At 41.5% G+C, this 25,664-nt stretch overlaps 1 protein-coding gene across 1 annotated transcript in view; it reads left to right on the forward strand.

Moving 5' to 3' along the window:
- The first annotated feature begins 752 nt into the window (after positions 1-752).
- The window catches only part of SLC29A3 (solute carrier family 29 member 3), a 72,770-nt gene continuing 47,858 nt past the window's right edge, over positions 753-25,664 (forward strand). Inside the window, exons 1-2 of the mRNA XM_007478197.2 lie at positions 753-869; positions 11,800-12,077. Of these exons, the coding sequence (XP_007478259.1) occupies position 869; positions 11,800-12,077 (279 nt within the window). The 5' untranslated portion in view covers positions 753-868. The remainder of the gene's footprint in view (positions 870-11,799; positions 12,078-25,664) is intronic.

The following is a 25,664-nucleotide window of genomic DNA, read 5'->3' on the forward strand; positions in this document are numbered from 1 at the left end:
AGAAGGGCTGAGGGCCAAGGCTGATTGGAAGCTCGGAAAGAAAGGTTGAGGGTCTGAAAAGATTTTGTAACTGAGACAATCACTGCACTTACAAAGAAACAATTGGCCCCCTCAAGGAGCCTCCAGTTCTTAGATACAAAGTATAATCATCCATCCTCAAGGAGCATTAATTAAGTGCCTACTGTATCCTAGGCACAGGGCTGGGTGTTGGAGAAACAAGTACTTAAATGAAATCATCTCTACCCACACTATCAGCTGGGGGGGGGGGGGGAGTCTTAACCCTCACCTTAGGACAAGACCTTGAAATTTGTGCATTGGAAAAGTATAGCTAGCTGGCAGGGACTTTGGAGAATCGAAAGCTAGAACTGGGACTTTAGAATACACAGAACCAGAACACAGGAAGGGGCCTTAGTCTGTTGGATCTTGGGGAGGGGGTCGTCCACGGGGGTCTGAGAATATAGAAATGTCAGAGCTGGAAGGGACTTTAGAGTCTAGAATAATGGAGCAGGGCACATCGGAGCTCTGATCATGGGGTGGCTCCTTGAGGGCAGCGTCTGTGCCTCTGTCTTTGTATCCTCAGTTCTTAACACAGTGCCTAGCCCATGCCAGGCGCTTAATCAACATTTTTTAGTTAGGGAAACTGAGGCTCAGAGAGGTCCCACAGTCGGTAAGCCCGAAACCGAGTTGGGTCTGTTTGAGACTCTCGCCTGGGCAGGGGAAGAGGCCGCCCCGGATCAAAGCGAGGAGGAGTCGGGTGGGGCGGGGCTCGGGCGGAGCCCCAGGAACCCCAGTAGCCAGCCACGGTGTCTGGCCTAAAGGCCGAGGCGGCCCCCGGGGAGCAGCAGCTGCGGAGCCCGGAGGAGGCGACAGTGAGTGCGGGGGAGTGGCCCCGATGGGGAAACTGGGCTGGACTAGCCGGGATCGGGGCTCAGGGTGCACTCGGGGGTCGCGGGCGGGGGCTTAGCCCCAGCGTGGGCCTCGATCCAGGCCTTTGGACCCCCGGAGCAGCCCGCGCCTACCCCTTACTGGCCCCAGTCCCCTGCCCTGGGCTCTTGTACGCCGGACCTTCGCTCCTCCTCCCGCGGCCTCAGCTTCTTCCTCCTCCGGCTCTTTCTCCCTCCCAGCTCCCCGGGCCTTTCTTCCTCTTCCTGCTCGCTGGGCCATCCGCCCGCTCTCCCTTTCCTCCTTCCTGGGCCTCCCGCCTCCCCCCTCCCTCTGCCCCTCTGCCCCGCTTCCCTGGTATTTCGAGCCCCCTCCCCTTTTCTCTCGCCAGAGGCTGTGAACTCGATTTCTCTTGCCCATTGTTCCCCTTCCGGTGGCCTGGATGGCTCTCCCACCTGCCGGTGCCTCTTTTAGCCCTTATCTCGACCCCATCTCCCTTTCTCTCCCCTTAGTCCCTGCCTCTCTCCCATCTCCTTGTCTCTCTCCCATCTCCTTGTCTCTCATTAATTCCTTGTCTCTCTCCCATCTCCTTGTCTCTCTAATTCCTTTTCTCTCTCCCATCTCCTTGTCTCTCTCCCATCTCCTTGTCTCTCATTAATTCCTTGTCTCTCTAATTCCTTGTCTCTCTCCCATCTCCTTGTCTCTCTCCCATCTCCTTGTCTCTCATTAATTCCTTGTCTCTCTAATTCCTTTTCTCTCTCCCATCTCCTTGTCTCTCTCCCATCTCCTTGTCTCTCATTAATTCCTTGTCTCTCTAATTCCTTGTCTCTCTCCCATCTCCTTGTCTCTCTCCCATCTCCTTGTCTCTCATTAATTCCTTGTCTCTCTAATTCCTTGTCTCTCTCCCATCTCCTTGTCTCTCACTAATTCCTTGTCTCTCATTGACCCTCCTTCTCTCACCCCCGCACTCAGTTCTTGTCTCTCTCATCATTCTCTCTGCCACTCTGTCTCTCTCACTCTTGTCTCTTACTTAATTCCTTGTCTCTCTCCCACCTCTCTTTCTCATCTGTCTCTCTGCACACACATCTATGTCCACCTCATTTTTCTTCCCTTCTTTTCCCACCCGATAGATTTCTCAGTGCTCCTCTGGGCCAGCTTTGGCTTTGGGTGGGGAGTGAGGGGCTACTGAATAGGCAGTGGACCCAAGCAGTAAAGTACAGAAGAACCTGGGATCACAGGACCTGAGTTCAAATTTTAGCCTTGCCCTTAAGAACTGTTTTCTCTTAAAGCCCCAGTTTCCTCATTTGAAAGATGAGAGGATTGGCCGAGATGACATCTCATTCTAATTGGTCCTGAGAGGGCCTAGCAGCCTTGACTCCTGGCATGGCCCTTGCCACTCCAGAGGTCTGCCTGAATGAAGAGAGAGCGGGCCACTGTCTTTAGGGCCTCACCAACTTAGCCCACTGCCTCCGAATGGCCAATAATAGCTTAACTTTGTGTAATAATGCTTGATTCTTTTCAAAGCTTCTTTGCTTTGACTGTCCTCTTTGAATAACCACCCTGTGAGGTCAGTAGTTATCTCACTGGGAAAGAGGCCCAGAGAGGGAAACTCCTTGTCTCCAATGACAGAGACTCAGACTGGGGCTAGAACATTTTGCTTCCAGAATCTGGTAGTCTTTCTACCGCTGCAGCGCTACTTCCTAGTTCTTTGTCCTCATGGAGTTCCTCTTCCTCCTCTGATTATAATAGCTAACATTTATTTAGTAGTGCCTAGTATGTGCCAGGCATTGTGTCATGCCCTTTATGAATTAATAAAAGCTTATTTGATCTTCAGAGCAATCTTGTATGGTCATTTGCTGAATCTTACCAATGAGGAAACTGAGGCAAGCAGATTAAATAAATGATTTGCTCAAGCTCACAGAGACAGAGCTACTAAATGTCTGAGTCTGGATTTGAATTCAGGTCTTGTTAGTTCTAGACCCAGCCTCTATCTGCCGCTCCCCTTAGCTGCCAAAGTGATTTCCAGTGGGAATTCACAGCAGGTGACTCATAAATTGGGCACAGAATTTAAGAGTCTGTTCAGAACTATGTTCCAGGGGAGATGTCTGTTGATAGTTGCCACATCATTCAACTTTTTATGCCCCTTCCCCCAGTTCCACCAAGTTTGGCACTGTAGAAAAGTCTGACCAGAGGGTACAAGGGCTCAATCCTGAATGTTGAGGGGCAGCTAGGTAGCACAGAGTCCAGAGGTCCTGGGTTCAATCCTGGCCTCAGATACTTCTGAGCTGGGTGACCTTGAACAAGTCACTTAACCCAGTTACCTAGCCCTTGCCACTCTTCTGTCTTAGAACTGATATGAAGATAGAAGGTAGGGCTTAAAAAATACGAACTGTGACTCAAATTGCTCAGAAAATAAGGTCACAGACTAGTAGAACAGCAGAACTGGGAGGAACCTTAGAGATAGATCATCTCATCCAAACTCCTCTTTGGCCCCATGAGGAAACTGAATCTCCGAGGCAGATAAGCCAGGTCTTAAATCCTGCCTCTGATGCTTGCCGGCTGGATGAGAGGCCACAGACAAGTCCCTCCATCTCTCTGAGTGTTGATTTCCTCCTGTGTCAAATAGGGATAATAACACTTGCAGTCCCCACCCTCCAAAGGCATCAGGGCATAGGAAGTAGATTTCTGTCCCCTGGCCAAGCACTTGGGAAGACCTGATTTCAGGTCCTGTCTGTGACCCATAATAGCTGTGTTCATGAGGTAAATCTCTGAGACTATAAAGTTTGGCAGAGGGAGTTTCCACACTGAGACTTCCCTATACTGGCAAAGTTGTGGGACTGAATTCTCTACCTTCCCCTCTCCCTCCAATCCCCTTTCCAAAAGAGGAACTTCACAGAGGTATGAAGGTCAATGATATAAACTGCTTTGTAAGCCTTTAGACTACATAAAGGGTAGCTAGGTGGCTCAGTGGGCAGAGCACTAGGCCTGGAGTCAGAAGGACCTGGGTTCAAATCTAGCCCCAGACCCTTCCTAGCTGTGTCGCCCTGGGCAAGCCACTTAATCCCAAGTTGCCTAGCTCTTGCCTTTCTTCTGTTTTAGAGTTTAAGTTGCTACTAAGACAGAAGGTAAGAGTTTAAAGAAAACAAAACTATATAAAATCAAGTGGCCATAGTAGGAGTGATGGCCATGGTGGTGGCGATAGGAGGAGGAAGGGGCAGGGGTCTCTATTTAAATTCCTAGTCTAGTTGTTTATTCCTCTACATCAGACATGTCAGACTCAGGTAAATACAAGACTAGTAAGCTGTCTATGAGGATCGCTGGGGACCACACATGTGACTTAGAAAACCACATTTTAACATTCTGTTTGATTATATTTGTATTTATTTTGTTAGATATTTCCAAATTACATTTGAATCTGTTTTGGTGGCCCTTGGGTGTTTGACGCCTCTGCTGTACATGATTTACCTTTCAGGAAAGCCAAGAGAAAGCCTTTTTTTGGTGACTTTCCTTTGGTAGCTTGTCCCTTGTCCTTGAGGTCTTTGGCTAGCCTCTGGATCTTTTCATTTTCACATCCAGAAAGTAGTAAGCTAACTTCTAAGGAGTGCCAGTTTCGTTCTATCCAAATGCCTTGGAGAACTTGGGGTTAGAATTAGTGTTGGGAAGGGGATAAAGAAGAGGAAGGAGGGAAGGGAGAGAAAGAGAGACAGAGAGAGGAGGAGGAGGAGGAGGAGGGAGGAAGAGAGAGGTGAGAGAAAGAAGAAAAATAGAGGAGAGAAAGAGGAGAGACAGACAGAGTGAGAAAGTGAGAATTCATGGCTCATATTTCAGAAACTTGTTCAGCCTTAACAACTCTTTTCTCTGTGGTGCCCAAACATAATTGACAAGAAGGCACAGACATGCTGAATGGGTTGCAGAGGGAACTCTTCAGCTGTCCCCTCATCCTTCCTCCCTGCCCAGAGTGAGTGATGGAGAGGCAGGGGAGAAGCCGTTACTCCCTTCGCCACTGTCCTTCCCTACTGATCTGCTTAAATATTTTTCAGAAATGAAGTTAAAAGTGAATCCACGCTGGCTAGTTTGAGCAAGCAGGAGATCTCTGCAAGTTGCATTTGGGGTTGGAGTATGCTGAAGTGGGGGAGTTTAAAATAGAAATGCTGACACTGGCTGCCTCCATGCCTGCAGCTGGACCAGACTGGTTTGCTGCCATCTAGAGTTATGTGCTGCTGCAGTTATTAGCCTGGTTGGGTCAGATCACCCTGGTGGGGCTCTCTGTTTGTTTCCTGCTGTCTCCGGTGCTTCTCCTTCTTTAGCTTCTCATCCCACCAGAGGAAGACAGCCCCACTTTGCCAATTTGATGATGCGAATGTGAGCTCAGCCGCATCTGTTCTAGCTTTTCATGGAATTCAGTATTGTTTGAGGAGGAGCAAGGGAAAGGGCTGAAGGGGATCCCATCTCCAGCTTTATGGGAATCATTTTTTCTTCTTCAAGTTTCAACAGTGAGAGGCTGTACAGTGCACAAACCCAGAAAGACTTTCTTTGAGCCAGACTCAGCATCCAAACAGCCAGGAAGTCTTGGTTTGTACTTGGGACAAGCACTGTGAAAGGGAGGCTGTTGCCCAGAATGGGAGCTGCAGGGAGAGCTCACTTGGCTGGCTGCCCACACTCTCTGTATTTCAGGCTCCTGGGAGAAAGCTCCCCTCATCCTACCCTGGTCCCAGCTCAGCAGCTGGGTGATAGAGCCAAAGAGAGAAAAGAAGGGTCCGAAGCAAGCTGAGTTGCATAAGGCTCTCTGTTAAGTAGATTCCTTTTCTTTCCAGGATTCAGGATAGGGAGACTGCCCAAAGCAAAGGAAGTGGCTAGTTAGACCAGGTCTAAGTCAGGCCAAGCTGGGTACTGGGGCTTGAGATTGAAACTAAATAAAACTCATAGACCATCAGATTGTGAACAAAAGGAAGTTTACTTAGCCATAGCAGGGGAAGGATATTCAGAACAGGGAAAGGATTTCCAGCTGGCTTATAGCACTGTTTGAACTGGTTCGTGGTGATCTATAATCATGGCGCCTGGTGACTGCTCACCCTCTGGATTTTGTACTTGAGGTACCAGAGAAAACCTCAACAGTCAGAGCCTTGGGCTCCCCTGAGCTAATTGAGTGTTCAAGAATGAAGGAACAGCTAGTCTAATCTATAGGGGATAGATAATTAGGGTATTGCACCCCATAAACGTCCAATGGCCCACCATTGCCCACCATTCTCTCTCCCTACTCCTAAAGCTTTCCTATCAAGCTTTGGTGGCATCTTGGTGGGAAACCCTCATTTTTCATTGATTTGAGCCATTCCTCTTTAACCATTTCCTCCCTCTCCCATTGACTTTTCTCTCTTAACAAAGAAAAATATAAACTAACTACATAGAAACAAACTATTCCACACAGTGACCTTGTCCAACAGTGTATATACCCCTTTCTGCCACCATAGTCCCTCACCTCTCTATAGGGAGGGAATGTGTTTCTTGTGATTTCTCTAGGGCCAAAGTAGACACTTTCATGAGAGTTCTTTTAGTTTACACAACTGACATTGCTGATATTGTTTTCCTGGTTTTGTTTGTGTCAATCTGCATCATTTCTGACAAATCTTCTATGCTCTGTATCTCTTATATTTATCATTTTTATAGTTAACATTTTCTTATGGAATAATTGCATTCTATTCATTCACATACTATACTTTGTTTAGCTGTTCTCCAGTGAATGGGCACCCACTTTTATTCCAAAGTTTTGTTGCGTTACTACAAGTGCTACATTGGATATTTTGACATATGGGGCCTCGTTTTCTTTGACCACCCTGGTTTATATACCTAGTAGTGAGATCACTGGACCAAAGGGTATGACAGCTCCAGAGGCCTTTCTCACATTATTCTAGACTTCAAAGCTGTGACCGTAATCCAGAACATAATCAAGAGCATGGTCCATGCATTGTAGACTTTAAAAGCTTCCTCTCAAAGTCAGTCAATCATTCAGTCAGTTTAACCAGCATTTATTAAGTTCCTATGTGCCAAGCACTGTGTTAGGCACAGAGGATAGAGAGAAAAATGAGATAGTCTTGCCCTCCAGGAGTTTACTTTCTATAGTGGGAGACAACATGTATGTATATTAGTATTCAGAGAACAAATACAGAGTAAATGTTAGAGATACTAGTTTCTGATAGGATCAGAAAAAGTTTTCTGCAGAAGGCGGCATCTGGGCTAAAGTTGGAAGGAAATGTTGGTTTCTAAAAAGTGAGAGGTGGCCAACTATACTATAAAGCAGTGGTCATCAAAATCATTTGGTACTTGCAAAGAGACAGAAAGGAGGATCAGTGGAATAGACTTGGGGTAAGTGACCTCAGCAAAAAGAGATCCCAGCTTTGGGGACAAAAATCCACTATTTGACAAAAACTGCTGGGAAAATTGCAAGACAGTGTGGGAGAGATTAGGCTTGGATCAATATCTCACACCCTACACCAAGATAAACTCAGAATGGGTGAATGACTTGAACATAAAGAAGGAAACTATAAGTAAATTAGGTGAACACAGAATAGTATACATGTCAGATCTTTGGGAAAGGAAAGACTTTAAAACCAAGCAAGAGTTAGAAAAAAATCACAAAATGTAAAATTAATCATTTTGATTACTTTAAATTAAAAAGTTTTTGTACAAACAGAACCAATGCAACCAAAATTAGAAGGGAAGCAACAAATTGGGAAAAAATATTCATAACAAAAACCTCTGATAAAGGTCTAATTACTCAAATTTATAAAGAGCTAAATCAATTGTACAAAAAAATCAAGCCCTCCCCCACTTGATAAATGGGCAAGGGACATGAGTAGGTAATTTTCAGATAAAGAAATCAAAACTATTAATAAGCACATGAAAACAACTCTGAGGTATCACCTCACACCTAGCAGATTGGCTAACATGACAGCAAAGGAAAGTAATGAATGCTGGAGGGGATGTGGCAAAGTTGGGACATTAATGCACTGCTGGTGGAGTTGTGAATTGATCCAACCATTCTGGAGGGCAATTTGGAACTATGCCCAAAGGGCGATAAAAGACTGTCTGCCCTTTGATCCAGCCATAGCACAGCTGGGTTTGTACCCCAAAGAGATAATAAGGAAAAAGACTTGTACAAGAATATTCATAGCTGCGCTCTTTGTGGTGGCCAAAAATTGGAAAATGAGGGGATGCCCTTCAATTGGGGAATGGCTGAACAAATTGTGGTATATGTTGGTGATGGAATACTATTGTGCTCAAAGGAATAATGAAGTGGAAAAATTCCATGGGGACTGGAACAACCTCCAGGAAATGATGCAGAGTGAAAGAAGCAGAACCAGGAGAACATTGTACAGAGACTGATACACTGTGGCACAATCGAATGTAATGGGCTTCTCCATTAGTGGCAATGCAGTGTTCCTGAACAACTGGAAGGGATCTATAAGAAAGAACACTATCTACATTCAGAGGAAAAACTGTGGGAGCAGAAACACAGAAGAAAAAATAACTGCTCAATCACATGGGTTGATGGGGATATGATTGGGGATATAGACTCTAAATAATCATTCTAATGCAAACTTCAACAACATGGAAATAGTTTTTGATCAAAGACACATGTAAAACCCAGTAGAATTGTGTGTTGGTTATGGGAGGGGGTGGGGGGAAGGGAGGGAAAGAACATGATTCTTGTAACCATGGAAAAATATTTTAAATTGACTAATTAAATAAAATGTTAAAAAAATAAAAATAAATAAAATGTTAAAAAAATTAAAAGTGAGAGATGGGGCACTTAGGTAGTCCAGTAGATAGAGTGCTAGGCCTGGAGTCAGGAAGAGTTCAAATTTACCCTCAAACTCTAGCTGTGTGACCCTGGGCAAGTCATTTAACCCTATTTGCTTAGCTCTTGCTAAGACAAAAAGTAAGGGTAAAAAAATTAGAAGTAAGAGATGAAGTATGTTTCAGGTATGGTGAACAGCTTGTACAAACACACAAGAGTTGAGAAATGGAATGCTGTTTATAAAAGAATCATTCACTGTGATTTTTAAATTTTATTTTATGATTTACATTTTTATGAACATTTTCTATTTTTATATCACTTTGGTGTCCCAATTATACTGCCCTTTTCTCCCTCCCAAAGGGCTGTCTCATATGACAAATAGCATTTTTTTAGAAAGGGGAAAAGAAGTCTACAAAACTGATCAATATCTTGGAAAAAGCCTGAAAATATGTAGTGGGTAACACTTGTGGATCTCCCACCTCCACAAAGGGGCATATTGGAGATACCCTCTTATATCTCTTCATTCTAGTCCGTCTTGATCTTTATTTTGTTTATTTTTATTTTTTTTATGTACCACTGTTCTTCCCATTTACATTGTGGTTACTGTGTGTATTTTTTTTTCTTGGTTCTGCTCACTTCGCTCTGCATCAGTTCATAGAGATTTTAATATGTTTCTCTGTGTTTATCACATGCATTATTTCTTAACAACATAGTAATATTCTATTACATTCATGTACCTCAGTTAGTTTAGCCATTCCCCAATTAATAAATGGGCAATAAATAAATAAATAAACTTTCTTTCTAATTCTTAGCTTTCACAAAAAGTTCTGCTCTAAATATTTTGGAATATATGGAAATCTTTTTCTTATCAATGGCTTCTTTGAGGTAGAAGCCCAGGAATGACTTCTATGATTCATATTAGATATTTAATTTGCATAATTCCAAATTGCTTTCCAGAATGGTTCTACCACTTCATATTTCCACCAACAATGTATTATTAGCATGCTTATCTTCCCACAGTCCCTCCAACATTGACAGTTGCCATTTTACGTCATTTTTGCCAACTTGCAGGGTGTGAGGTGAAATCTTCTTGTTTGCTTTTCTCTTATTATTAGTGATTTGGAACATTTTTCATATGGTTGTGAATACATTATAGTTCTTTTGAGAATTGTTGGTTCATATCCTTTGACCATTTGTTTATTAGCAAATGGCTATTAGTCATACACACATCTCACACAAACACACACATGTATGTAAATTATATTTCTTGGAAACTAAACCTTTATCAGACAGATTTGATACAAAGATTTTTTCCCAATCTACCACTTCTACTCTTATCCTATATGCATTAATGTTGTCTTTGCAGAAACTTTTCAAGTAAAGTGATCTATTTTATCTTTTGTGATTGCTTCTATCTCTTGTTCAGCTCATCTCTTACCCATAGCTGTGAGAGATATAGGATCTGTTTCTCTTCTAATTTTAGATGATAGTATGATGTTTAATATTAAGTTCACATATCCATTTAGAATGTATTGTAGAGTGAGATATAAGATGTTGGCCTAAGCCTAATTTCTGCCAGACTGCTTTCCAATTTTCTTAGCTGTTTTTATCAGAAAGGGATTTTTTCCCCAGACAACTTATGTTTTCCAATTTGTCACAATCAGGTTATTACATTCTATTGTTTCTGAATCTCCCTTGTCTAGTCAGTTCCATTCATCTCTCTTTTCTTTAACCGGTGCCAAATACTTTTGATGACTGCTGCTTTATAAAATAAGTTTGAGGTCTGGAAGTATGATTTTCCCTTTTCTTCTTATTTCTTTTCATCATTTCCCTTATATTCTAGATATTTCTTTTCCTAGTGAATTTTCTTACTATTTCAATAAGCTTCGTAAAGTGCTCCTTTGATAATTTGATTGGCATAACATTAAAAATGTAAATTAATTTTTGTAGCATTGACATTTTTATTATATTGTCATGTCTCACTATGAGCACTGAACATTCCTCCAGCTATTTAGTTCTTTATTTCTTTAACAAGCACTTTGCAATTGAATCTATACAAGTCACTTGTGTAGATTTTGGGGGGAGGTTGATCCCCAGATACTTTATGTATTTTGTAATTATTTGGAATGAGATTTCTCCATTATTGCTTCTTGTGCTTTGTTATTATTATCTAAAATGCTATTGATTTGTGAGGATATATTTGGTAGTCGGTAACTTTGCTAAAACTATCAATTGTCTCAACTAATATCTTTGCTGATTCCCTAGGGTTTTTGAAGAAGACCATTATATCATCAGCAAACAAGGATAGTTTTATTTCCCCTTTATCTATCTTTATTCCTTTAATTCCTTTTTCTTGTCTTATTGCTATAGCTTTCACTGCTGGAAATATATCAAATAATAGTGGGAGGAGTGGGCACACTTGCTTCACTCCTGTATTTACTGAGAAAGGTTCTGGCATATCCCCAATTGCATATGATGCTTGTTTTTGGTTTTAGATAGATGCTTTTTATGATATTATTTTTAAAAGATCCCTCTATGGTTATAAATAGCCTATTTATAGGGTTTTTAGCATAAAAGAGTGTTGCTCTTCGTTGAAGGCTTTCTGCATCTTTTAGAGTGATCATGTGGTTTTAAATGTTTTGGTTTGTTAATATGATTAATTATGTTGATGTTTTCCTAATATCAATTCATCCTTGCATGCCTCGAATAAATCACACTTGAGCAGAACAAATGATTTCTTGAATAAAATGGCATAGACTAATCCAATTTAAAAAATTTTGAGTCAATGTTCATTAATGATATTGACCCATACTTTTATTTCTGTGTTTTATCTTTCCCTGGTTTAGGTGATAGGACTAAGTTTGTCTTATAAAAGGATTCTGGTAGGAAACTTTCCCAGTTTTTCGAGAATAATCTGTGAAGTCTGGGTACTAATTATTCTTTAAAAGTTTAACATGATTCACCTATAAATACATCAGGTCCAGGTTTTTCCCCCTTTGGTAGTTCCTTTATAGGTCAATCTATTTTCTTTTCTGTAGTTGGGTTGTTTAAAATCAATGTGATTCTAATGTTCCTCATAGTCCATTTTTGACTGACATAAACCTTTCTCTGCCTCCCAATAGTGGCCATCGTCTCAGAAGATAGATTTTACCACAGCTCCAACTCCGTGTACAAAACCCCAAATGGCCCTCCACCAGATGAACAGTCGCCCTTGTTGGAAGGACAGCCAGGAAGCCATTATGGCTCTCCCAAGCCTCATGATCGCTACCATGGGGCTTATATTATCTTCTTTAGCATGGGAATCGGTTCTCTACTTCCCTGGAACTTCTTTGTCACTGCAAAGGAGTATTGGATGTACAAACTGCAGAACTGCTCTGCCCAGGGAAACTCAGACATTCAGGTAATATCCACTTTTCTGTGAAGAGGTGACTGGTGGGCTAGAGAAAACATGATCATGTTAGGAATTCCGAGTATGATTTCACTTTGATAAAACAGCTTACAATCATAGATGTCAAGTGGGAAGGGACCTCATTGCCCTGCTGCCCCAACCACATGTTTTGACCTAGGAGAAAATGGACCCATAGAGGTTAAGCAATTTATCCAAAGCCATAAAAGGAGTGAATTCTCAAGTGGCAGAACCTGGATTTGAACCCAGGTTTAAGTAAAGGATTTAACTTGAAGGCATCATGGGAGTCACCAGACCTGGATTGGCAGCTTCTTGTTTCTGCTATTTGATAGGAATTCCTCTTTAAAAGGTCTCTTAATGCTTTCCTCCACGTATTTTCTGTGCAATGACCCTTTGAGGTAGGTAGTATAAAGCTTATTCTTTCCATTTTACAGATGAGGAACGGTGAGGCTTGGAAAAGTGAAATAATTTTCTGACTAATAAATGAGAAAAACAGGACTTAAACTCAGGTCTTCTGACTCCAAAACCATTGCTCTTTCTACTAGACCCTGTACTTTCTAGCTGTATGACCTTGGACATCTTTGGGCCCCATGTTCCTCACTGTGAAATGAGAGTATGAGTTTGGATTAGATCAGAGGTTCCTAACTCTTTGCAGTGAGGAATAAGAGACTGCTGTGGTTTTTCACTAGAAATTTTGAAATCAAGGGGGTGGAAGGTGCTGAGGATGACAAGCCACAAGAATTAAGGAGAGGGAATTGTGTAATAGCAGCCTTTAACCCTGCCTTATCTGGCCCTTGGACATTGCAATACTAAGGAGCTATACATGAGTCCTTATCTCTTCTACCCCATAACTAATGGGGTATTTGAACCTGGTTTTTCAATATTCATAGAAAAACATGAAGAGTTAAAGATTTGTATTTTAACTTGGGAGCCATAGTCTTGGTTTTTTTAAAAGTTATTTCTCTAACTGTATGCCAACATAACAGGTTTCTTTTGTAATCCTATGGGATGTATGTAAATATAAAGACATTATTCCAGGCAGGGGTCCATAGACTTCTACAGACTTCCAGAAAGATCCAGGATACAAAAAAAGATCCAGAATCTCTGCTCTAGAATATTAGTTTGAATCTAGTAAAGTGAAATTCAATAAGGGATAAATGTAAGTCTTACATATGGGCTTAAATAATCAATTTCCCAAGGACAAGATGGAGGAGAACTGGTTATACGGCAGTTTCAAGGGCATTAGTAGACTGAAAGCTATTGAGCTATGTGAGCCAGCAGGGTGACGTGGAACCCAAAATGCTCATTTGATTTGGGTGCATTAAGAAGGTCTAGCTTCCAGGACTAGGGGAGTGATGGGGCCATTGTTCTTTTCTTGGATCAGACTTCATCTGTGAGTATAGTGTTCAGTTCATGACATCACAGTTTGAGAAGGACTTAGATAAGCTGGAGACTGTTCATAAAAGGGCAAAGTGGATGGTAAATGACCTTGAGTCAATATCATATGACCATCAGCTGACCAACTGGGAATATTTATCCTAGAGATGAGAAGACTTGGGGAGGTAATATCTATCTTTAAGTATTTAAGGGTAAGAAAAGATAGGGGGGGAAGGGAAGGGAAGGAAGGAAGAAGAAAGAAAGAAAGAAAGAAAGAAAGAAAGAAAGAAAGAAAGAAAGAAAGAAAGAAAGAAAGAAAGAAAGAAAGAAAGAAAGAAAGAAAGAAAGAAAGAAAGAAAGAAAGAAAGAAAGAAAGAAAGAAAGAAAGAAAGAAAGAAAGAAAGAGAGAAAGAAAGAAAGAGAGAAGGAGAGAAGGAAGGAAGGAAGGATGGAAGGAAGGAAGGAAGGAAGGAAGGAAGGAAGGAAGGAAGGAAGGAAGGAAGGAAGGAAAGAAAGAAGGAAGGAAAGGATTAAGGAAGGAAGTTGCCTGGGAGCACTAAGAGGATAAATAACTTGCCCGGGCATTGGACTGATATGTATCAAACATAAGATTTGAACCTGGGGCTAGCTTCCAGTCTCTGAAGCCTATGCCCTTCTGCCTCCTTCATCACACGAACATCTCCCCCATCGCAGAGTGAGGAAAACGTGAATAGTCTGTGTAAAACAGAGATGCCCAGGACAAGCCTCTGGTATAGCACAAGAAAGCATCTTTGTAATCTTTGCCATTGCAAAGGCAATATCTCTAGATGAGTGGGAAATGGAGCCAAAAACTGAGTGAATGATTCTTCACCATCATCTCATCTTTGCATCATTAACAAGTAAAGTCCCAGGTGCTTCCTAGTGGCATGAAGTTGCCCTGTGTTTGAAATACATTTTACAGGTAGGGAAACTGAGGTGTGGTATTTCCTTGGAGATGGGAATGCAATCCTGTGCATGCCCCACATGACCCTTTTGGGTTTCCATAGAAACTTGGACTTGACTGAGCTATTTTATGACCTGCTCTTATTTACAAGGCATTTCAGCTTTCTGTCATCTTGCCCATTATCCATAAATCATACACAACCCTTTTTTTGTGCTCCATCCATCCCATGGATCCCACTGCTCCCCCCGCATGTTGGGTCCCCCAGCTCCACCTGGGGCATGTGGGATAATCTGGGTGTGGGGCTGTAGCACCTGCTCTCATGATCTTCCCTCCATCTCTTCCCTTACCCCAAGAAGACCTCTACCTGGTAGAGGGAGAGGAGATCTGGGACGAGGCATCCCTGGGAATGAATGAGCCTCTTGCCCTTCTCTGAGACCAAACCCTCTCCAGCTCCAGCATTTAACATTCCACAGCCCTCCTGTGATGCTTTATAGCTTTTTACCAAGGGTTGGCAGGTGCGGATGTAGTACCTGCTGCAGCATTGAGCCCCTGGCTTTTGGCATCCGAGATGAGAGACTTGTCACCTCTCGATTCATGGGCCAAGCCTTCTGCAGAAAGCATGCTGATGCGTCTCTGTTTCTCCTGCCATTTTTCTTCGCTTAATTCCTCGTTCCTGCCTCCCTCCCCTGCTCCACTTGCTCTTCCTCTCTTCCTGATTTCCCTGTAAGACTTGGCTGATCTGACATCCTCACCTGAAGGCCACTTTTGGTGGAGATGGGGGAGGAGGAGGGAGTCAAATGATTCCTGTCTCCAGTCACCACCTGCAGCCTGATTAGCTGTGGCTTCCCCCCCTTGTTTACCCAGAGATGAGTGCTACGTGATGGGGCATACATATTCTTTGGAAATCCAGAGCTTAGTATAGACGGTATGTCAGCTCAGAGAACCCAGAGCATCACCTGGAAGTCTGCCTGCAGCCTTCAGGCCCCTCCTTTCTACCTAGAACTGCCGGTCGTTGTTTTACCGTGCTTTTAGGGGACAGTATTTCTTGTTCTGCCCTCTCTTCCCCAGGCTCTAGAAGAAGCATCTCTCACTATACATAATATATAGCATGTAGTCTCTTACTGTACATATAATAACTCTTGGTTATGAGGACAGATTGGCTGGTCCAGAGTTGGGGAAAAAGTAAAAATTGGGATTTTAGCACTTGTGGCACCTCACTGTCACATGCAATGTCCCCTAGGACAATTCCTCTGGTTCTAGAATGCCCCCCTGACTAACTACTCTAGAACACTGTGATGGGGGGGGATCTGCATTCACTAAAAGCGATTCCTCATGAACCCTCACCAGTATTCTCATTTTTGCCACTAGTCTTTTGGAGGCCACAATTAATTAAAACTAAAAAAAAATACAAATGACCACAGTAAGATGTATAACAGAACCTGCCCCTCCCAAACACACTGTGTCTCACAGATGGACACGCCAACAGTGAAGATCTCGCACGCCCAAGGATCTTCCACGAGGAGCCCTGACATCACAGCGCTGCTCGCACTAGACCTGATCCTCCCTGAGCACTTTGCCTCACTGGGCTCTTCTTTACTGCCTTTTCTAGCACTTCTCTGCTGGCCATTCCTCCTCGCTGCCCTCTTCTTGCCTGGTCTTTTCAGAACCAGTTCAGCCATCTCCGGGTCATTCTGCTAGAATTTCTGTCTGATCAGGGAGGATGAGAACTTTTTAGTCGTAGCCGTCCTACCCAGCTAACAAAAATCAGAGTGCTTCCAGGATACAAGTAGGTCTTTCCGTTTTCACTCCTGTGTCAGCGTCGGAGATCAAAGTTTGGGGTCTTGTTGTTGTTGTCACCTATGACCATCTGATTTGAGGTTAGCTACTCTCCTCCACCCTTGGGCTCTGGCTTACTTGTGGATGAATTGGGTCAGGACTGAGGCAGGCCAAGCGAATGGTTCTCCAGTCATCATGCCCATCTTGCTCTGCCTTTATTATGAGAATGTCAGCAGCAAAAGCCAAGTATTTTGGTGCTGCGTTTAAGCCAATGAAAATCTCTGTATCCTGATCAAATTATAATACATGGTATAGTTGCAGAATTTCATGGGGCCCCCAACCACCGTCACTCAGCGACTGAAGAAGTGCATCTTTATAGACTCAGAATGGCTTCCGAGTATACCCTAATAAGTGGCAGTTGCAGAGGAGAGTGTCAGTCCCTAACCTGTTGTGGCATCATGTGGTCCTCCATCCAGGGTTTGGATGATTCACTGGGGAGCAGGCTTATTCAGTGTGCTCAGTCTATCAGCATGGACCTCATTCTGTTGATGTAAGAAAAATCTTCTTAAAATGAAGAGATCTTGAAGAGTAGAATGGGCCACCCATGGAGGTGGAGGAAGAGGCCACCCTTCTCACTAGAGGTCTTCAGAGGTTGGCTGGATGACCATTTTGGGGAGATGTTGTAGATGGGATCCTTGTTCCTCCAAGAGTTGGACAAAATGGCATCCAAGATTCCTCCAGCTCTTAAGATTCTAGGTTTCCAGGAGAAGAGCAGTTCAGAAAAGAAGCTCAGAATTCAGAAAGGCTTTGATGAATTAGAATGTCTTCAGGCAGCTGGGTGGCACATTGGATAGAGGGCCAGGCCTAAAGTCAGAAACGCTCATCTTTCTGAGTTTGAATCCAGTCTCCAACATTTACCAGCTGTGGGATCTCGGACAAGACACTTAACTTTGCTTGCCTCAGTTTCCTCGTCTGTAAAATGAGCTGGAGAAGGAAATGGCAAACCATTCATGTATCTTTGCCAAGAAAACCCCAAATGGGATCATGAAGAGTCAGAAATAATTCAACAACAACAACAATATGTGTCTTCCCCAAATAAGACTCAAAATCGATAAATTCTGGTAAAATGACTGGGAAAAAATCTAGTTGCCTCAATACCAAATGGAAATGGCCTAGTGATGATGATTCAGGACAAAAAGATGACATAGGCTGAACACATGACTCAGAAGGCTGACCTTTGTGGGGACCAAAAATAGAGACTGATTATAGGATGAAGGGACGTACAGGCTAGTGAGAATTTCCTGTCACTGATCACTTGACTCTCAGTCTTAGGTCAGTCAAGAGACATAAAGTCAAGGATGTTTTACCAAAGGATTGTTACACTGAATTTTGATGATCAAATGTTTCTCACTACACTGAGGTGCCTCCACAATGGAATTAGTTGAAGCATGAAGATTTCGGTTAGATATAAGGGAGACTTCCCTAGCAGTAATAAAGCACAAGAATGGGGAACTGAAGAATTTCCTCCTCTGAAGATGAAAATAGATTCTAATGCCACAGAATCCTATCAGAAAGGGTCTCAAATCAATATCTGAATCAGGAATCCCTGTCTGCGGCATCATCCAGTGACCATAGATACTAGCCTGGCATGGCTGGCAGTGAGAAGACCCTTTACCACCAGAGGCACTCTGCTCCTCTTGCCTTCCCTTTGACTCTTCCCTTGACCATGGGCCACCAAGACTGTATCCCATTTTTTTTAAACCCTTACCTTCCATATTGGCTTCAAGGCAGAAAAGTGGTAAGGGCTAGGCAATGGGGGTCAAGTGACTTGCCCAGGGTCACACAGCTAGGAAGTGTCTGAGGCCAGATTTGAACCTAGGACCTCCCATCTCTAGGTCTAACTCTCAATCCACTGAGTCACCCAGCTGCCCTCTCATATCCCATTTTTTGACAGCTCATGTGGCTTTGATGAGATGAGAGTCTTCAGCCTTACTCCTTCTAGTGATATGGAAGCCCCAAGTTCCCAAGTTCCCCCTTATCATCTGCCTTGCCTCTGTACCCACCAAACCCCTAAATACAGCCATCTGAGTTCAGGATGTAACCTGAGGACCCCTAGAACTTGCCATGTGCCCTGCCTTTGAACCATTAGGGATTCCAGACCTTGCCAAATGCTTGACAGTTGGGCTTTCTTTTCTCCCACTTAGATATGCTCCTTGAGAGCAGGGGCTGCCCTGCATCTTATCTTTGTAGCCTTACCTCCTTTAAGGCCTTGTGCACATAGTAAAGACTTAAGAAATGTTTTCTCATCCATTTAATTTTTTATATTGTTGCTGCTTTAAAGACTTCCAGAGATGTGGAACTCACTACCTCCCAGCACATTTGATTCCATCGATTCTAATTCTTAGGAAGCCTCTCCATATCCTTAACTCAAATCTCTCCCTCCCCATCATGTCTACTCTCTGGGGCCAAGAAGAACAGTTTTGCTCTCTTCCCTATGTCAACCTTTCTTATACTTGAAGACCTTCACCAGGACCCCTCTCAGTCTTCTCTTCTCCAAGCTGGATATCCCCTAGGTCCTTCGACCAGTCCCCTTATGGCTTGGTTTGATAGCTATCCCCTCCCCATCCTAGGCACCTTTCTCTGAATGCCCTCCAGGCTGTCAGCCTCCTCCTGGAACTGAATTCTGCACGGAGGCAGGGGGATGACTGAGATGACTGCCTGTCGGTGTAATCTGCCTCTTGAGTGTATCATTCCTTGCTGAGAACACCAGGGCTGGTGCAAAGGTTGATGGCTTGAGATTTCTTTTAACCTGAATGCCTCTGCCAGAGCAGCAGCAGCAGCAGCTTTCCACATCTGTTGATCAAGGAGTTTTCATCTTCTGTTTTGCTTTGATTAACTCATCAAGACAGTTCATGCTGTCCTGCCTAATCCATCAGGTGCCTTGGCTATGATTGGCTTTGAGAGGAACATTAGGTACTTCTTTGGGGACAGATGCTCTCCTTTTAGGAGAAGGAAGGCATGTGTGATGCTCGGTGAGCGAGAGCCCAGGAGCCCAGTGGAGGTGTTTGATAGACAGAAGGAACACTTAAGCTTTTCCTTTTTTCCATTCACAGGCTCTAGGAAAAAGAAAACTGGAGACTCTAGCACCAGGGATGACTAGGATCAAGAAAAAGTTAGGCAGTGAAACTGAATAAAGGAAATTCTTTCTGGTGCTTGGAATGCTGAACTGGCAGGGAAGATATTCTGGTCTTATCCTAAACCATGATGTTCTGTTACTGTGTGACTTTGGGCAAATTGATTAACTTCTCTGTGATTTTATATGAAACAATATTCTTTGCTCCTGGTAATTTTTTGTAAGTCATTATTACATCTTTTCCAGTCCCTAGTTCACTATTTTGTACATAGCAAAGCATATGTAATATTTGTTGATAAATGCATGTTTGCATATATATATATATATATATATTTGTGGAATTGATTGAAGGATTGATTCAAGGAATTATGGATGTTTATTCTGGAAAAGAGAAAATTTTTAAAGGATATGATCATTTTCCTTAAGATATTTCATAGCTTGAACTGGTTTTGTTCAAGAATTTGTCCCATTGTGGGGATATTTAATAGTGTTTTTTTTTATTTAAGGCTGGTTTTCCAATTATGGATTAATTATAAAGGGCAGAGAGGTAGAGAATATTGAAGTGACTAAGCTACAAGAAAGAGCAGCTATTGGAAATCTGATCAGAGAAAGGAGAAGAGAAAGGGAAAAGGTGAGAAGGGACCATAGGTTCCTTTTCTCCTTAGGTCTGTTTCAAAGCTTCTGTTTGTATTAGGGCTTTGGCAGAAATTATTAACAGAGATCAAAGATAGCTGAGCTAGCATGTGCCTGTTCTGGAGGGGGGGGGGAATGCCTGCTATAAATGTTGCCTGGTCTAGGAGGTCCCAATAACATTGCCTCCAACACATTGGCCTGGGAAGCACAATTTGCTATGGCAATTAACTACATGAGTTATCGACAACAATGAAACAAAACATAGGACAAAGAATTGAGGATCTTGCTTCTTGCTAATATGGAGGACAAGAGGGATTTTCTGAGAGACCTTTGGGCAGTGTGCTGAGTTTGTTTTCTGCCAGAGCCAGGTAACAATACATATAATAAGTAAAGTATGAATTGATGACCTTATTAGAACCAAAGGCAAAAGGCTTGGAGGAATGGTTTTATCTTCTTGGTTATCAAAGAGCCTGGAGAATTTCTTGAAAGAAGAGAAGTAATTCAAAGGAAGAATTTTAAACACTGCCACTTTTATTTCTGTTCCCACCCATCATTTAGTGCAGTGCCTAGCAGATAGGAAATGCTTAATAAATGCTTGTTAACTTGATGCCAAATGAAGGCTAGGATTAAGAAAGAGAAATAAAGAGTTAGGAAGAAAATATCTCATTAGGGAGATGGTATGAGAGATTGGGATTTGGGTTTTTCAGCCATGAATTAATGTGTAGGAATGATAGGCTCATGGCCAGGGATGAAGCACACCAGACAAGGGATGGTGAAAATATAGTTATTTGGAGTACTGTGAATCAGATCAGATTTTTAACTAACATCATAGAAAGGGAAGAATAAAACAACCTATAGGATATGCCAAACAGAATAACATGGAGCATAGCAGGTACAAAAAATATTAACAGATGAGACCAGTAATTAACAGGAGATTGCATATGAGAAGATGGGATTAACTCTCCCCTTGCCTACTTTTAATTTAATCAACAAAAGCAAATACACCCCTACTTAATCCTAAAGTTGGGGAAGTCCACAAGCTACTTACTAAAGGGGTTTTTGAGAAGGAACCCAGCAATGAAATCCCAGAGCTTCCAATGTTTATACATACAACATGTAGATTATAAATTATTTAAAATATAAATTTTACTTATGTTTTCCTCCCAGATCTATGATTTTTATCCATATATGGAGTTCAATGTGGAAATATTGACCAATTTATCAACAATTTACAGTCCTAGAGAGCTGCTTAGGGCCACTGAAAGGTTAAGTGACTTGTGCATAATCCCACAGTCACTATGTTTGAGAAGTAAGTCTTGAATTCATGTTTTGTAGATTCCAAGGCTAGCCATCCTATGCCTTACCACTTCTCATTAATCTTAATGTAAGAGGTAAAATTGGCTGTATAGGTGTCATTGAGACTTAGATGGGATTGATGGATGGACTATGGCTATTAAATGTATAATTCAAAATAGCCCCAAATAGATTTTAAAAAGTGACAAAATAGCATTGAATAATAATAAGATATATTAATCTGAGGAAGTCTAGGAATTAGAGGGGGAAAGATAAAGATCATATCAGTAAAAATAAATGGAGGAAGAAACAGAAGCCATTATGTTTTATTTATATACTACAGACCACTTGGCCAGAAGGGGGAAATAAACTTGGAGTTCTTGAAATAGATCATAGACTTGGCTTGAAGTTTTGATGAGGAGAGACTTTAGTTATTCTGACTTACACTGCAATTTTTCTTGACCAAAATCTGAGCAATTGATTCATTTTTGGTTCAAGAAACTGAGAAAACTATATAGTAATTAGTTACTTTAAACTGAGAATCACGAAATCACATCATTATAGAGTAGAGCCATAGGGACTGTAAGTATCATGTCATTCACCCCACTCCTTGAACAAATTAGGAAACTGAAGCCCAGGGTCAAACAAGGTAATAAGAAACAGAGATGAATTTTAACTTGGACCCCCAGACTCCAAATCTTATTGGTGACCAATATAGAATAAATTGATTAGAAGGAACTCTTTTCTTCTTAAGGTCCTCTTAAGAAAAAAAGCCAGGTATAGTTTAGCACACACTTTGAATTTTGGAAGAGCTAATTTCAAAGATTCAAAGAAAGAACAAGTAGAATTCCATGATCTAAAATTCTACCCATCTGCCCTACATAAATTTAGTTCACCAAGTCTAGGTAAATAAATATCTCAGAGTACTGAGAAAAAAATTGGCCAGTGTGATTGCTGAGCTGCTATTTGTGATTTTTGGAAAAAAATAATGGGAGAGTCTTGGCAGAGGTGATGGATTAGAGGAACAGGATGAGACATCCACTTTTGGATATGGCAACTTGGGCTGATTTACTTTGCTTGACTTGTTTGTTACAAGGGAAGGCTTCTCTTTGGGCAGATGTGAGTTAGTGAATAGTGATAGAAAAAGGAAGGAAGGAAAGAAGGAAGGAAGAAAGAGGGAGAGAAGGAGAGAAGCAAGAGAAAGAAAGAAAGAAAGAAAGAAAGAAGGAAAAGAAGGAAAAGAAAGGGAAGAAGGAAGGAAGGAGATAGGGGGAAGGGAGGGAAAAAAGAAAGAGAAAAGAAGAGAAAGAGAAAATGAGGGAAGAGAAGAAAGGAAAGAAAAGAACATTAATATAATATTTTAAACTGGTCAAAAAAATCCTGGAGTATGGATAGATAAATGTTAATCTTGACTTTGGAAAAGAAAGAGGATAGAGTATTCTCATTATAAGTCAGTGAATTTGATTTTAATTACTGGGAAATTTTAACATATTATTTTTTTAAAGTTGTATTGATATATTTTATTTTTATATTACCTTTATTTCCAAGTATTTCTCTTCCCCTTTTCCAAGAGTTGAAAACCCAAAAGACATTCAGCCAACCTAGCCAACAAATTTACCAAATTTGACAGTCTATGCAAAGTGTCACACTCGTATTCCAAACATCTCCATTCTTTCATTTTTCCTTAGGGACCAAACTCAGTCATTATAAATATGTAGCATTCAGACTTTTAAAAGTTTTTTGGTTTAGAATTCTTTATAAAATAAAGAAAATGGTATAGTAGAAAGACTCCTGAAACTAAATTGGTGTTAGGATCTGGGCCTGAATCTAAATAATGTGATTGACTATGTGACCTCAGGCTTTCGCTGCAAGTCTTTCACCTCTTTCCATCTATTATTATCTATTCTTTATATCTTGCATATATCTAGTTACTTATATTTAGAATATAAGCTCTCTGAAAGTAGAGAATCATTACCGTTTTTTAAAAAATATCCTTAACACTTTGCATAAGACCTGTCACATATAGTAAGTGCTTAATACTTTTTTTTGTTGATTGGTTAATGCATTCCATAACTTCTCCAGACCTCAGTTTCTTTTTAGGTAAAATGAAGATTGAACCTAGATTTGTGTTGGTCAACCTATGGCACACATGCCGAAGGGGACTGCTCTCTTCCCCCTCTCCACATGTGCCTGAGGATATTTCTTCCATCACCTGCCCCTCTGCCCAGCAGCCCAATGGGAACGCTTCCTCCCTCCCCTGTCTAGGGTAAGGCAGGGGTCTCCCCTGTGGCATGAGGGGTGAAGTTTGGGCACTCAGACTCTAAAAGGTTCACAATTACTGTCCTAGATGGTCTCTAAGGTCAGTTCTTCCTCTAAGTGTTCCTATGATCCTTAAAGATTTGAGAGCATATAGGAAGGGATACAGTGAACACCAGGAGTCAGTATGACTTGAAGAATAGGTTATGCCAGGTTGAGCTCATGCCCTTCTCTGACAGGTTTCCTAGATTGGTAGATGAGGTCAATTTCTTAGAGCAAAATATTCCACATTTCTGTGCACAGGATGGCTTTCTCTGACTGTTCTCCATGCCTAGAGCATATTCCATTTTCAGCTCTACCTATTGATTTCCCTTGTTTCCTTTAAATCCCAACTACAATCCCGTCTTTTACTAGAAGCCTTTCCCAACCCCTCTTATTTCTAGTACCTTTCCTCTGTTAATTATTTCCCATTGATTCTGTATAGAGCTCACTTTGTATAGATTTGTTTTCATGTTGTCTCCTCTAATAGACTGTGAGCTCCCTGAGGGCAGGAACTGTCCTTTGTTGCTCTTTGTATCCCCAGTGCTTAGCACAATGGCACACAGTAGACACTTAATAAATGTTTATTTATTGATTACCAATTTTATGTGGATTCGGACCTGGTTGAATGATCAGATCTAGAAGAGTAGTCATTAAGGGACCAATGATGACTATTTCCAAGGGTTTTGTCCTTGGCTCTGTGCTATTCAGCATTTTCATTAGTGATACTTGGGCATAGGTGGCATCCTTATCAAAGTGCTGAGTGAGAGAAAACAAATTAGACTACAGAATTGGGATCTACACAAGCTCTTAATAGATTAAAAAATTGGCATCTATTAAAGTGAAATCACATAAGAATAGATGTAAACTCCTGTACTTGGACTCAAAACAGTGAACTTCACAGGTATAGAAGGAGGGAAGTATGCTAGATAATAAATAGTTTACAGGAAAAAAAGATCTGAGGTTTTTCGTAGATTGTAAGATCAATATATGTCTAGTTTAATATGGCAGCCAGGAGAGTCAATAGAATCTGAGGCTGTATTAATAAGAGGTACAAACTCAAGGGTATAATAGTATGGCTGTAGTTTGTCCTCTTCAAACCACAAAGGAAATATTGGGTTGGACACAACATTTCTTTATTTCTTCTTTTAAAAAATAAAACCCTTCAGATCAAAGCGTACTGTCCTTCACATTAGTTTATTTATGATTTTATTTTGGGATTTTGGTTTCAAATGAATATTCTCTTAGGACAATGACCAATATGGAAGTTTGTTTTGCATGATAATACATGTATAATCCAGATCAAATGACTTACCATCTTTGAGAGGGGGAGGGAAGGAAGAGAGGGAGACAATTTGGATCTTATAATTTCAGAAAATGTATATTGAAAATTGTTATGACATGGAATTGGGAAAATAGAATGTCTTTGAATTAAAAAAAAACAACCTACCTTTTGGGGGTAGCTAGGGTGACTCAGGGAATTGGGAGCAAGGCCTGGAGATAGGAGGTCCTAGGTTCAAATCTGTCCTCAGGCACTAGAAGCCATTTGATCCTGGGCAAGCCACTTAACTCCAATTGCCTAGCCCTTACAGCTCTTCTGCTGTAGTGATTCTAAGACTTGGAAGGTAAGGGTTTAAAAAAAATCTTCTTAATCATCAATTGTTTTCACATTACTTTTATCACCTAACATATAACCCCAGGCCAGAGAATCATCCTTTTAATAAAGAATAAAAAGGAAAAGGAAAAAAAAATCAGTCCAACAAAACTGACCAACACTTTAACTGAGCCTGACAGTATATACTATGTTGTCTACCTGTAACCCACCTCCTTCTGCTTGCACAGGAAGGAGGGGATTCACTGTTGCATCTTTTCTTCCCAGCCACACTTGGTTATAGTCATCGAGAAGTGGTCAGCTTCTACTTTTTTATGTTCTCTCCATTTATATTGTTGTAGTTATCCTCTGTGTTGTTTTCTTTGTTCTGCTTACTCCTCCTTGCATCAGTTGTATGTTTTCCCATGCTTCTCCATATTCTATATCTTTGTCATTTTGTCAAAAAGGAACAATCATTAACATTCCAATATACACATATACCCCAATTTGTTTAGCGGTCCCTCAGTCAATGAACACAATCTTAATTTCTAGATTTTTATG

This window comes from Monodelphis domestica, chromosome 1 (assembly GCF_027887165.1).
Source record: "Monodelphis domestica isolate mMonDom1 chromosome 1, mMonDom1.pri, whole genome shotgun sequence".
Classification (NCBI taxonomy): domain Eukaryota; kingdom Metazoa; phylum Chordata; class Mammalia; order Didelphimorphia; family Didelphidae; genus Monodelphis; species Monodelphis domestica.